Raw genomic sequence first — 12,849 nt, 5'->3', positions numbered from 1 at the left:
CTGTTTAACTAAGATGTATGTAAAGACTCAGTTAATTTATATTAACCTACCAAGCTAAACATGCTTGTGCTGGGCCACCTGCACCATCCCAAGACAACCTACACATTTGAAGTGTGGATTTTAGGAGGGGCTTAGCAACCATGTGTAGGATACATTCATGCTCGGACAGCAGCTACTGAGATAGAAACAAAGAACAAACCTCCTGCACCTTTATGTCACACTGAGCAGGCAGGAGCAAGCACCTGGGATTCTCTTCTGCTTGGGCCAAGCAGTGCCACAACACTCCACCTCTGAGAGCTTCAGATCAAGGCAGTTCTGCCAACTCTGTGCCCTTCTGCTCTGCAGCACCAACCCAGCCCCTTGCACCTCACCAACATTTTCTCCCTGAAATACAGCTGTTTTTCACAGGTTTGGAAAACCAAACCTAGGATGAACCTTTAGGATCTTCATAAATCTTTTATTTAATTAAGCATTAAGGAACTCTGAATTGCCAAGGCAACCCTTCGCAAAACCACCACCTGACCAGAGTTCACCTGCCATGACACAGCACTGTGACCATCAGTTTTCTCAGACACACGCATTTTAGGTATCAGATTTCCTGACACCACCTCAAGATTATCAAGTAGGGTATCCATTTTACAGGTTCCAGCACTCCCAGGTAAGCCTCCTCACTGGCATCTTTTAGTTCAGCAACTGAGAAGTTCTCAGCCCCTTCTGCAAAGCCTCACTCTGTGCCAGTGTGCTGAAAGCTCCCAGCTCAAGTTGCTCCTGGAAGATCACAGCCTTCAGACCACCACTGAATAGCTGTGACACTGTGAACAGCTTTGCTTCCAAAATTAACAAAAATGTTAACCTGATATGAAGTGGGTAATTGCAGCACAGCTGTAGGAGATGAGTGACAGTGCCAGTTCAGCTCTGCTCCAGCAGAGCTGCACATTGACACCCTGGTACTTCTCTCCAGACCGACCTCACAGCCCATTTTCCACCACTACAGCACACTCTCCCTGACCCTAACTGCACAGATCCCACACGATGTGCCAGAGCTTGGGGACACACAGTGGCTCAGAGGCACTTCCAAGCCAAATCTTACAGCAGCTGTTGGACACGCCTTCCCCAGTCCTGCCTTAGCGATAGGCCAACAACTCCTGCACATCCAGCTCTGTTCCTGCAGGGAGGGGATGTGAACGTACAGAGTCAGCTCCCTTTCCATCCGTGGAACTGTTCTGTGACTCTCAGTCAGCCAGCACAGCACACCCAGCCATGGGCACGGCCACTGCAGAGGCTTTAAGGGACAGTTCCCGTGCAGTGACAGCAGTGCAGGCTCAGGTACTGCCAACAGACCCCAACTGCTCCAGGCCCCACCTCCCAGAGCCCACAGCTCACTCCCACGGCCATCTGTACACCACGCATTTCCAGCTGGACGGGAACTGAACATACGACAGTACAAAAGAAAAGTCCAAACTGAACCTCCACATACCCCTTTTTAATATGTTATTTTGCACTGTGTACAGGAAAACCAAAAATAAACAAAAGGAACTTTAGCCAAACTCCCCTTCCTCCTCCAGCTTTATTGATAGTTTAAAATTACATTTTCTATGTTCTAGGACTTCAATTGCTCTTACCATCTTACTTTAAAAACTGATTACAAGCAAATGAAACTCAGTTGTCTAAGTGATATAGTATACAAAAATAACATCTTGATTTCTGTGAAAATGCATTTATTTGCAACTCCTGAATAGCTCCAAATTGTATATGCTATGAGCACTGATGTCTGGGTTTCAGATTGACTTTGAGATATTTATTCAAAAGCTTCCCATTACGTTCTGTATCTCCAACATGAACATTCACTGACTGAATTACTGTTACTTTTAAGATTGATTTCAGATTTCTCTCTCTCTCTCATGGCCATTAACAGGCATGTGCATCTTGTTTGTTTACTCCCACTCAGCTATATGCTCTAGGTAGGGCCTGATGCAGATATCACTTGGTGTTAACAGCTACTGAGGTCAGACAATCCAAGGCCATTGTAATAAAATAAAAGTTATGAGGAAGTTTAGACACTTCCAGAATTTCTTTCCTCCTGCATAGGATCACTTCCCTGTAACCCAGAGAGGGTTTTTGCTGGTCTGACTCAACTCTTCCCACTCATCAATCCCTATTCACCAGTGGCACGGAAAGGGGGTTCTTTAACAAAGCATTATACATAACACCTCTACCAAACTAAACATAAACATTTTTGTAGTTAAATGCAGAAAGTTGATTTTTCCACCCCTTTCCTCCTTTTACACGGCAAGTAAAGCTCACTGGCCTGGGAGTAGCCTCTATCTGCCAACCTTTGGCCAGTGAAGGGGATTCAGAGAAAAATAATACAACCATCAATCAGAAAAAGGAGGGGCGACAAAGGAAAATAATTAGGCTGTAGCTTCAATTGTGCATTCCCGTGCAAGGTGCCCTGACTCGCCGCAGCGGTAGCAGTTGACTTCGCTGGTCTTGCTGCAGTTGATGGCTACGTGGCCAGTTTCACCACACCTGCAAAGGAAACAGTTCATCAGAGCCACCCACAAGAAGCAGCCCCACCCTGTCGAGTACATTATCTGCTTCAGTTTCATGCAATGCTAGTTCTGCAGTCAAGACTTCTGTTCCTGTGTCCCAGAATTCTCTGACACGAGGGAAGTCTGTCTTAACCACAGCCAGAACTGTTCCCAAATGATCAGCTCACATTAGTCACTGGGTATGCCAAAATCACTGTACATCAAATACAGAAAGATTTGGGTGGTTTGGATTTCCCCCCCCCCCCGTTTTTTTAACTGTGGGCTGGGTTTTGCCTGCTCCCAATGTTCCTGCCTGCAGTTTAGAGTCATTAGTTAAACTCAAATACATCATGTTCTCTCTCCTTCCTCCACAGAAGGGAATGTTGGTGGGGGTGAAGAATACTGCACTCAGGAACACGCTGCTTCTGGTGTATGCCTGCATTCAAAACCCAGAGAGCACTCTGAAGATGGCATTTCAAACCCATTTAACACCCACTTCTATCCATGTTCCTCCCGAGGCTGGCTGTGCCAGTCAGCTGACCTTTACAGCTCAGCTGTGTTAGCTCTGGGTGACACACTGGGCACCCAAGCCCAGCAGGTCTGTGCTATGGGCAAGTATCTCCTGGTACCTTCTGCAAAAGGCCATGGCCCCTCCTCCTGTAGAGCCCAAGAGATTTTTAACACTGCACTGTAAGGCCATGCAGAGAAGTGCACCGTGGCATCTGTACTCCCCTTTGCTAACAGCTGTGCAAGTCCCAGCTAACTGTTATAAGAAACTCTCAGCCAGAGCTGAGGCTGCATTTCAGCCCCAGAAGGCCTCTGTCCCTGGAGGTGCAGTGCAGCTCACCTGTAGCATTTCACTTTGGTGCAGTCTTTCTGAATGTGGCCGAACTCCCCACAGGAGTAGCACTTCTGCTCGTCGGCGTGGTCGCAGTCGCGGGCCAGGTGGCCGGGCTTGCCGCAGTTGTAGCAGCACTGCTCCCGCTCCCGCTTGGGCTCCTTGCAGTCCTTCGCAATGTGGCCACTTCTACCGCAGTTATAGCAGGCTTCCACAGTGGGAAAAACACACCAAACAGACTATAAAACCTTGGTAGCACCAGGGGCAGCATGCTCTGAATGGGGCACAGCCCCAGCTTGCTCCCAGGGAACCCTGCAGCCTTCTCCTCAGCCACCAAGCTCTGCACTGCAGAGTCGAATATTTAGTGATACTTACCATCCTCCTGGAGATCACAGTCCTTGGCCAGGTGGCCAGACTCTCCACAGCGGTAACAGATATCTGGCAGAGAGGACGACATGAACTGGAAGCCTGCTTGAAACGGGTACAGGAAGGAAAAAAAAGAAAGGCCTAAGTTCAGAATAATTCTTAAGACTCAATCACAAACACTGTCAGCTGAACTGACAAGTCAGCTCCGCTCTGAGAGCCTCTGCCAGTTCTTCCATGGAGGTACATTATTACCAATCTGCAGGTCTGACAAGGCCAGTTTTACACACTGTCCCCAGCACTCAGCCTGCTCTACAAACACACACAGCCACAGCCAGCACTCACCTCTGCCACGGCTCCTCATGCCACGGCCACGGCCGATGCCAGACGGGCACTCCCGGGCCCAGTGGCCACTACGGCCACACTTGAAGCACTCGTTGCTGCTCATGGCTGCAGATCACCTGTCTGAGCAAGAAGGACATTTTAGAACACCTTCTCCTCCCCCAGCTAAAGGCCACATTGAAATGAGAGACTCAGAGGTTTCCCGCCCCCCAGCAAAGACAACGCAAACCCAACAGACTCATGGCTAACTCAACACTTCTCTGAAGTATCTGATCATGACTACTGAAACTGCTGTGAAGGACAGAACTCTGCCTCCACTTTGCTTGAAGTAAGGCAACTTAGAACAAAGAAACTGTTCTATGTAACTTTCCCTCTCACTCCTTTTTGTAGCCAACCTTCACTTCAAGAACTTACAAAATACTTGGGGAGAGGGAAAAAGTAAACCCCTTTAACTACTGTATTACCAGCCTTTATGTTGTTCTCTTTCAGTACAGCACTTTCCTCCTCAACCCTGAGAGCTAAACTCAAAAGCAGCTATTTAACTCTACAAGTTGTTACACTTTCTTTTACAGTCTGCCTAGCAGCTACCAACTTCATTGACTAATCAAGCTTCACTCTAAAAGCTCAGTATAAGAACAGGCAGCATTAAAGAACACATCAGCCCAACGTCTTTTACAACCTAACTAACAGTTAGACTCAGAAAAACAACAATTTGTAATTAACCCACAGCTCAGGCTGCATATTCCACTCCCAGGTTCACATGAAAGAAAATATTTGAAGACATCAGGCTTCCCAAAGGACAGCAGACTCTTGCCAGATATGTAAAAGGGCTGACTTGGAAAACATCCTTAGAATGCTCTGGAAGCCACAGACAGACAGGCCTGTCCTACAGCACAACCCCAAATCGGTAAATGGAGGTGAGCAGAGCCAGCCTGCACAGCTCACGGAGGCCGTGGGCAGGATGGGGCAAGGCAAACACACTGCCACACCTCCCCCGAGCTGTGGGACACTTGCACAACACCTCCATAGCTACAGGAGAACAGGAAGGCACACATTTAAACTCGAGTGGTTTTTAAAGTGTGCTACAAGTTTCAACTACACTGGTGTAAAAATACGCACCTCAAGCATTGTTTAAATACCTCACAAGCCATCTCCCAATTCATTATTTTTAACCCAACAGAAGTACAATTGTCACGTGGTATGTCTGGCAGTTTACCTGACCCCTAATCAAGATAATCCCCTGTAACCCTACAGTTCATACTCATTACAGAACACTCGTCCTCCCAGACCATCCAGCATCCCAGATTACAGCAACAGTCAGGGGCAGAGTCTTGACAAAAGTCACTACAGGAGCAACACAATGACACATGACCTCAAGAAGGAACCAGAATTAGCATCCTGACATTTAGCTCTTCAATGGAGAGCATGTATACTAACATCAATTTTAGTTATCTCTACCCTAATGTTCACCAAAGCTACTCTGGCTTTTTATCCACTCCTCCCTCAAAACAGATCCTCTCTCCGATGGTCTTCAGCACTCAAGTGATTCTTCCAACCACAGTATATGGCTGAGAATTTAAAATACAAGAGATACAAACTTTAGTGTGTTATCTCCATGATCCCACTCTAACTTCCAGCTGGACCAGGTGATGATATCTGCCCTTAAAATGAAGTTCTGCAATGAAAGAGTGAAATAAGATCTTAAACAGATCTAAACAAGACTAAACCAACTGGCTGTCCCAGCACTGAAGAGATACCCCTGGTTTTCCAGCTAACCCAGTCTTCTCTGCTCTGTGTCAGTGCCCAAGGTTCCCAGGTGGCTCCTGAGGACACCCAGCCAGCACTGCCCGCTGTAGTGGCAGCAGCTGGCACTCACTGGGCATTGTTTACGCCTGTGTTCATAGCAACCATGTTGACACTGCACAACAGGCAAAACACAGGCAAAGCCAACTGCAGGAGCTGGGCTCAGGACAATACTTGATGCTGCTTCTGATTTTCAAGAGGGATGAGACGGGATCTCTGAAATATATGCTCTTCACTCACAACTCTTCCAGAAAGTGTTCACATGAAAACATTATCAAATGAAAACGTAAGATCTGTTAAAGAGAGCAAACCAGCATGGCAGCAGCTGCAGCACAACTGCAGAACATCTGAACAGGCATCAACTACCAGACCTCACTCCATCAACCCCAGACTACGGCACAGCGTCCCAGCACTGGATGCTGCTGCAACTCCCCACAGAACCAGTCAGCTTAACACATGGCAAGAGACAAATGCCTGACAGGTGAGCCAGCCCTGCTTCAGATGCACAGGGGAGGAGTTCTGATACCAGGGCTAATGGCAGCCTACTTCCAGGCTGTCCATCCAGTCTGGGTCAGGACCTGCACGAGGAACAAAAGCTCACCACTCATGGCCCTAAGGAGTCTCAAAGTTTTACATCTGCTTCAGAGTTCCTTCCTTTATAACTGACCCTTCACAAGGAAAATATGAAGTTTCTTTTTCTCTCAGCAAAATAGCAAAGATTACACCAACTGAGTAAGAAATCTAAAGCCAAAGAACAGTCTCAGCAATTATCCTTCCAGACTATTGGAGATTCATTTAAAAACCTTTATCTCCAGAGGCCCCTTTTTCCCCTGAACTCAGAGGTACTGGAAGGTTTCAGCTGCCATCCAAGTGTGATTACAAAGCACACTCCTCTATCTTCAGAGATCTTCAGCACATCCAAGTACCCAGGAGTTTGCCTGGAGTTTCTCTTCCCCTGGTATTTCCACGTTTAAGTTCTGCATTCTGCCTGTAAAGGGTCTGAGCCTCAGCACACGTTCAGCAGCCAGAGGTGGCTGCAGATGACACTGGTTTTCCTTGCCCCACCTTCTAAAAGCCTTCCTCGGGACAGAACTCCCCAGCAGTGTGAACCATAAGGATTCAGTTTCCAGAGGAAGCCAACAGCCACCTTGAAGGAGTAACATCCAGAAAAGGCTGGTTCAGAAGACAAGTCCTTAAATGGACAGTCTCCAAGCACTTTGGACACCATTACAGCTTCACTTCCAAGAGAAAAAAAAAATGAGTGCACTAAAAACCACCCAAGTTCAAACGCTCCTCTATTAGTCAATACTCTTCCATTCTGTCATCACAGGCAAGTTTCCAGCAGTTCCTTTTATCTATCAAGGCCACCTTAAGTAAGCCTTCTGCAAGAAAGCTACTTAAGTCTGCTTGGAAAGTTTTCAGTCGCAGCTCTCACTGCTGTGCCCAGCTCGGATGTGTTACACAAAGCAGCCTGTCCTGTCTGTCCATGTGTCATCGGCCCCGCCCCCCTAACATACCAGAGGGAGATTTTTACCTCACCGGGGCAGGAAAAGCAGTAATGGAAAACAAATTACACCTGTGGCCTCACGGAGCATTTCTGAGACAGGTCAAACTCTGCAAGATATAGTAAAAGGCACTGCCTCACAGAATAAGATTTGAAAATTTATCAAAAGCACAAGTCTAACTGTGCTTCCATACCTTCCCAGAAAGAGAGAAGGTAGCAATTTACCTCAACTCCTACAGAGCTCTGCAGTTTAAAGCCACAACATCATTAAGAACGAATTTTAGACCTCGTTCTCTATGACAGCCCTACTGCTAAGGAGCAAGGCTGAGAACAGCTCTGGGCCACCAGTGCTTTCCTAGATCAGATCAGAAGCTTCTGAGGGCAAACCAAGCACCAAACTTTAAAGTGACCAAGTTTTTTTGTGTTTCTTGTAGCGATATAAGAAACCTCTGATACAAGAAGTTCTTTATATCAAACTCTGAAGGGGAAGACTGTGTCTTTCTGGGGCTTTACAGTCAGTACAGACTCAAAACTCCTAGAACAGGAGAGGTGCTATTAACCTCCAGGCCTCACACACAAGATTCAGCAATATCCGAGTTTTAGTAGCTCACCTAGAGCTTATGATGAAGAGAAATGGCACTAAGCTCCACTCTAACGCTCCTTATTTTATGGCTTTCAGCCTCGATGCCCTCCAGGGAAGAAGTTGTTTTAACAAACAAAACTTAAACTGACTTGGGCTCCTCACAGTAAAAAGGAAGCTGAACTTCAACCCCAAGATTAGTGACAATTCTTCTGGATGCCAGCAGTTCCTCAGCATTTAACAGCCCTGCACAACAGGGCCGACTCTTCACTGTGCTTACCAGGTGCTTCTTTCACCCTGCAAGCACAGCCTGCAGTCGGTATCAGCAGGACTTCACCCTTCAATCAGAGCACAGAGCAGATAAAAGCCACTGCCAGAGCCAGCACATGTCAGAGCCCTTCAGCAAGTCAGGTCTGTCAGAGGAAAACGCTGAGAAATCAGCAGCTCCTTTCCAGGTCGTCGGTGACCCACAGCACCACCCCTGAATGGGGCAAGACAGCCCCCAGACAGCCATGGCAAACCCCAGTGTGAGAGGGGACACAGCTCTGCCGTCCTCAAAGCACTCAGCAGCAGAAAGGCCTGCTGACCTAAGAGCTGGCACTTAAGTGCAACAGAGAACTCCAAGTACTACTCAGTTTAAAGGAGTTTTTATTTCACTAGCAAGGCTAAGAATTCTCGAACACGATTGTCACCAAAGCTGAATTTCCACATCTGTAACCTAAAAACCTGCTACAGCAGAGTCAGTGACGCTCCTGTCTCCCACTTTTGTCCTCCCTAGGATGAGATACAAAAGTATTCTGACCACCACATAACATTACCCCAATTCTGAAAGAAACCAGCTTGAAACGTCAGGAAAACCTGCAGCAGTGGAAAGCCAAGCCCTCTACTCCACGTGGGACCCCCCTGCACTGCACAGCCAGGCTGACCCAGCAACGCTGAACATTAACTCGAGAGCTGAGGGGCCAGAAGCCAGGACAAAAGGACATCCTGACTTCGATTACACGGGTAATTCCTGCATAGCTCTGTTAACACAAACCAGGAAGAGAAATAAAGTTCATCCAGAAGTGACTCTGCAGCACTTTTTAGCTACCTATGTGGAGTGGGAGAAAACACATCTACCAAACGTGCACATTTTAGCCATGAAAAATATAATGGGAAGATAGTATCTGTACGAACTTCTAAATTTAAAGTAGTAAACAATAAGAGCAACGTGTGAAGCTTTTAACATAAAATTCCACCCAGACTTTAGTAAAGTCTGTTGAACAGGCAGGTTAAACCTGTAACACGCGTGGCTCTTGCACTGCCCCGGTGAACTCATTTAACCTCTTCCCTCAGAGCACAGATGCAGGATTGCCTCTCCAGGCAAGTCTGCACTGAGGAAGAGAACACGGGCTACGCAACCCTAGAGCTGCGTGGAAATGGGATCACAATAGATGCTTACATGAAAACAAAACCCACTATTAAATATGACAATGCTGGATCCTATATGAGTAACAGCGGTTACTTGAGAACTACGCCCGAAAGGAACTCAAATAAAAGGCCGCCCCACGGCCCGCGACGTGCAGATGGCACAGGCTGTTTTTCCTATCCATTTATAGGTCACATTTGGATTTGGAGCAGGCCACCCATGCCTGTGGTCGGAGCAAACAGTTGCGACACCTCGACCCTGTGTCTCCGGCAGCGCCTCACACGTGGGGAGCCACGTGGTGCGCGGGCCGCGGCCCCACCGACGGGACTTTAGCGGGGACTTAAAACGAAATTAAATGAAATTAAAAGCAGAGAAATACGAACAAACCGTTTAATTCCAGCCCATTCCCCGCAGCCCCCGGTCTTATATGATATTTTACTCCCCGAACTTGCTGGCTCACGGCCGGGCCGCTCTCCCCCTGCCCAGGCCCCGGCGGCCACGTGCGGCCCTGCCCCCGCCCCGCCGCCCCGCGGGCCGAGCGTGCGGCGGCCCCGGCCGCGCCCGGGTGGAGAGGAGCGCCCCCCCCCCCGCACCCCGGGCGGCGCAGGCTCCCTGGGCGCTCCCGGAACCCAGGCCTGACTCACCCTCCGCCGCCGCCCTCACCAGACCGGCGGGCCCCCCCGTCCCCCGCCCGTCCCGGCCCGGAATGGCGCCCGCCCGCACTTTCCCGCGCTAGGCCGGAGTGCGCCAGCGCCATCACCGCCCCGGCGCGGCGCCCACGCCGCCGCCACAACTCCCACCCCGCGCTCCCCGCGGCTCCCCGGCCGCTCCCCCGCGGTACCTGCGGTCCGGTTTTCCCCCCGCGGCCGCGGCCCCCGCACGCCTCGGCCCCGCTCGCTCGCTCCTCCGCTCCGCGCCGCCGCCGGCCCCCGCTGCCTGCGCCACACGCGGTGTGCACACGGCCCCACCCGCCGCTCTGCGCACGGCTCGCCGGGGGAGGGGGGCAGCGCCCAGCCAATGGGCGCCCGGCGCTGCTCGGCGCGGCCAATGGGAGCGGGGGTGGGCGGGGCGCGCGTCCCGCGCGCGGGCGGGGGCGGCCATGGCGGCGATGGGGCCGCGCCGCCCCCCCCCGGGCCGCGCCGCTCCGCCGTGACTCACCCTCGGCCCGGGGGGGGGCGGCGCGGTTTCACGCACGCACCCGGCGCTGTGCGGGGCGCGGGCAGGGCTGGCAGGCCCGGCCCGGGCTGAGCGCGGCGGGCAGAGCCGCTGCCCGCCCTCACGGCCCGTGAGGCGCCGCCGCCATCTTGGCGGGGCGCGGGCGCCGCCGGCGCGCAGGAAATGGAGGACGCGGGGGCCGTGAGGGCGCTCCCCCGGTGCCCGCAGACACGAGGGAGGGGGAAGAAAGTTGTTTTGAGCGACTTTTAAAATTTACGCTCGGACCCTGCGTGCCGTACACGAAGCTCGGAGGTAGTGCTGCTGTTTAAGTTTAGCGCTCTGGGGGATGTTTACATAAACGCTATCCCTTGTGCCTGGTAACTTTGCATATGAATTAGTGACCAGTTATTGCCCCGAACGCACTGCTACATTCGTGGCCGGGCAAGTACAACAGTACAGCAGCGTCACCCAGCATCAGTCGTCATCCTTTTGTTCCAAGTCACACTTTATGTATAAAAGTCTTTCCCCTTTCTTGTAAAGACCCGCCGAGCCTCAGGCTCAGGAATAAAACGTGGTGCTGATCACGGAGATGCTTTGTATTGACCTTTCCTCAAGCTGTAAATCTAATATTATAGCACTGTAGTTAAGTTTCTTTTATTAGACTGTGAGTAACAACGTATGTCTTTTCCTCGTGTTAAGTACAGCTCATTTAAGATGGACTTTACACGAGTTCATTTGTGTTTTGTGGGCTGTATCTGCGTGTCTGTCTGGTGTATTTATAATGAGCTGTATTTTCCACAGAGCTGAACCCACCACGCATCAGCACCGAGGTGTGAAAAGGGGACCTGTCTCTGCATATTACTCTAGAATGTCTGACAAACTTTTGCCAGGTCTTGTTCTGACATTTGTTTTACAGCACTCTAAAAATACCAGCATCACCAACAAGCTTTGAACTTGTAATATTATTTTTTTCCATTGATTACTTTTTTCATCTCTGCTGTCGTGGTTCAGCATAATTTTCATTTCAGGCCTTTGCTTGCCTCAGATACATTACAATCCTGTTGCACTTTCAGTTTTCATGGCTACTCTTTCCAGGGGATACAGGGAAGAAAAATAATGTGTGTAGCTAAGGAAGTGCTCAGAGCTTCGAAATCATGACTGTGTCTGCTCTGCAGTAAAAAAAAAAAAAAAAAACAATCAAGGAACAGATCAATATCACTCAGAAAGGCTACAGAGACAAAATCACATATTCTCAATTTTTTCAGCAAATCTCTTTTAAAAGTACTAGAACGTGGTCTCTCTGAATCTTTGTAACAGGACTCAGGAATTTCAGACCAACAAACCAATTGTACTACAACTTTTCTAACTTTTCTTGTGTTTTGCTGGTTGTACTTCTTGAACTGTCCACGGGGCCAGGAAACTCCAAACTTAACTGTGGTGGAACCTATAGACTTACTGTCAGCAAAAGTTTTTGTGACTGGTAGAGATGGTAAATTGCCCTGAACAAATCAAAACCGTTTATTTAGAAGAACTTGAGATCGTACCCTGGAGTCTCCCTTAGTTGAAATGGAAAGAGGGTGCAACTGTGAGTGAAAATGCTTCACTCCAGAAGAGTTACTGCTGGTGACACATCAATTAATCACCCTCCCAAAGTGTACTGCCTCAAATACAGCTCGAGTGTTCTTACAATACAGGATATTTTTAGCTGTTTCGTTATAATGGAGGAAATTCTCCTCCAGCAGATAGCAAGAGAGTCTTCTAACACTGTTTAGTTTGTGTACTTGCCCCAAGAATTAATTTGGCTTGTTGTATCTCAGTAAAGCTTGCAGTTCTTGTTTGTCAGGTTCCTCTGATATTTAGGCAAAGGAGAGTCTTGCAGTTAGAGAACAAAAGTGAGAAGCATGACATCTATTCCTGTCTCAGTACTTCCTAGAGAAAACAAAGGAGACAGAGAGCAAGGTGGAAATACAAAGTTTTTTCATTTCTTGTGCTCAGGGAAATAGAGTTTGATGTCAGTCCCAGTCTCTGCCCCAGAAATCCCAAGCCTGAAGAGCACTTTGTGAATAACAGTGCTCAGAGGAGCTCAAGTGCAGCACTAGCTGAAGGGAGTCTGTCGTGTCAGCAGTGTATCTTTCCTAATGCAGACAGTTCTTAGAAGTGTTGGATGAAGAGCCAAATCACTTTAAGCCCAAATGAACCAACAGATCAGATTTTGTGAGGAGTGCTGTTGCATTGTTTCCCTCTGAGTGCTCGGGCCTGTGGGTAGAGGATTGTTTCAGTTGCTGGGCAATTTTCATTGCCTCAGCCACGCATTTCCATTGTGAA

The 12,849-nt window shown here is 49.1% G+C and overlaps 1 protein-coding gene across 2 annotated transcripts; it reads right to left on the bottom strand.

Moving 5' to 3' along the window:
- Positions 1-945: 945 nt before the first annotated feature.
- Positions 946-10,335, bottom strand: CNBP (CCHC-type zinc finger nucleic acid binding protein). 2 transcript variants are annotated; one of them, XM_027887408.1, is made up of 5 exons: positions 10,211-10,335; positions 4,078-4,197; positions 3,745-3,837; positions 3,379-3,580; positions 946-2,529 (listed from the first exon to the last, which is right to left on the bottom strand). In XM_027887408.1, the coding sequence occupies exons 2-5, from the start codon at positions 4,178-4,180 to the stop codon at positions 2,412-2,414; spliced, it is 516 nt and encodes a 171-aa protein (XP_027743209.1). In that variant the 5' UTR covers positions 4,181-4,197; positions 10,211-10,335; the 3' UTR covers positions 946-2,411. The 2 variants fall into 2 exon arrangements, with proteins under 2 accessions (XP_027743209.1, XP_027743210.1); XM_027887409.1 differs by having other exon boundaries at positions 3,379-3,577.
- Between the last annotated feature and the right edge of the window lie 2,514 nt (positions 10,336-12,849).

Source organism: Empidonax traillii, unplaced genomic scaffold (genome assembly GCF_003031625.1).
Source record: "Empidonax traillii isolate 1590-97213 ecotype Southwest subspecies unplaced genomic scaffold, ASM303162v1 scaffold209:size809316, whole genome shotgun sequence".
NCBI lineage: Eukaryota > Metazoa > Chordata > Aves > Passeriformes > Tyrannidae > Empidonax > Empidonax traillii.
The sequence above is the reverse complement of the archived record's forward strand: the minus strand, read 5'-3'. Positions and strand labels throughout refer to the sequence as shown.

Bases quoted from the DNA above. Each gene is read 5' to 3' on its own strand.
- CNBP (XM_027887408.1), bottom strand. From the start codon at position 4,180: ATGAGCAGCAACGAGTGCTTCAAGTGTGGCCGTAGTGGCCACTGGGCC. The intron at 3,581-3,744 runs GTAAGTATCACT...TTCCCACTGTGG, and splicing joins CTGTGATCTCCAGGAGGATG to AAGCCTGCTATAACTGCGGT. The intron at 2,530-3,378 runs GTGAGCTGCACT...TTTCCTTTGCAG, and splicing joins ACCAAAGTGAAATGCTACAG to GTGTGGTGAAACTGGCCACG.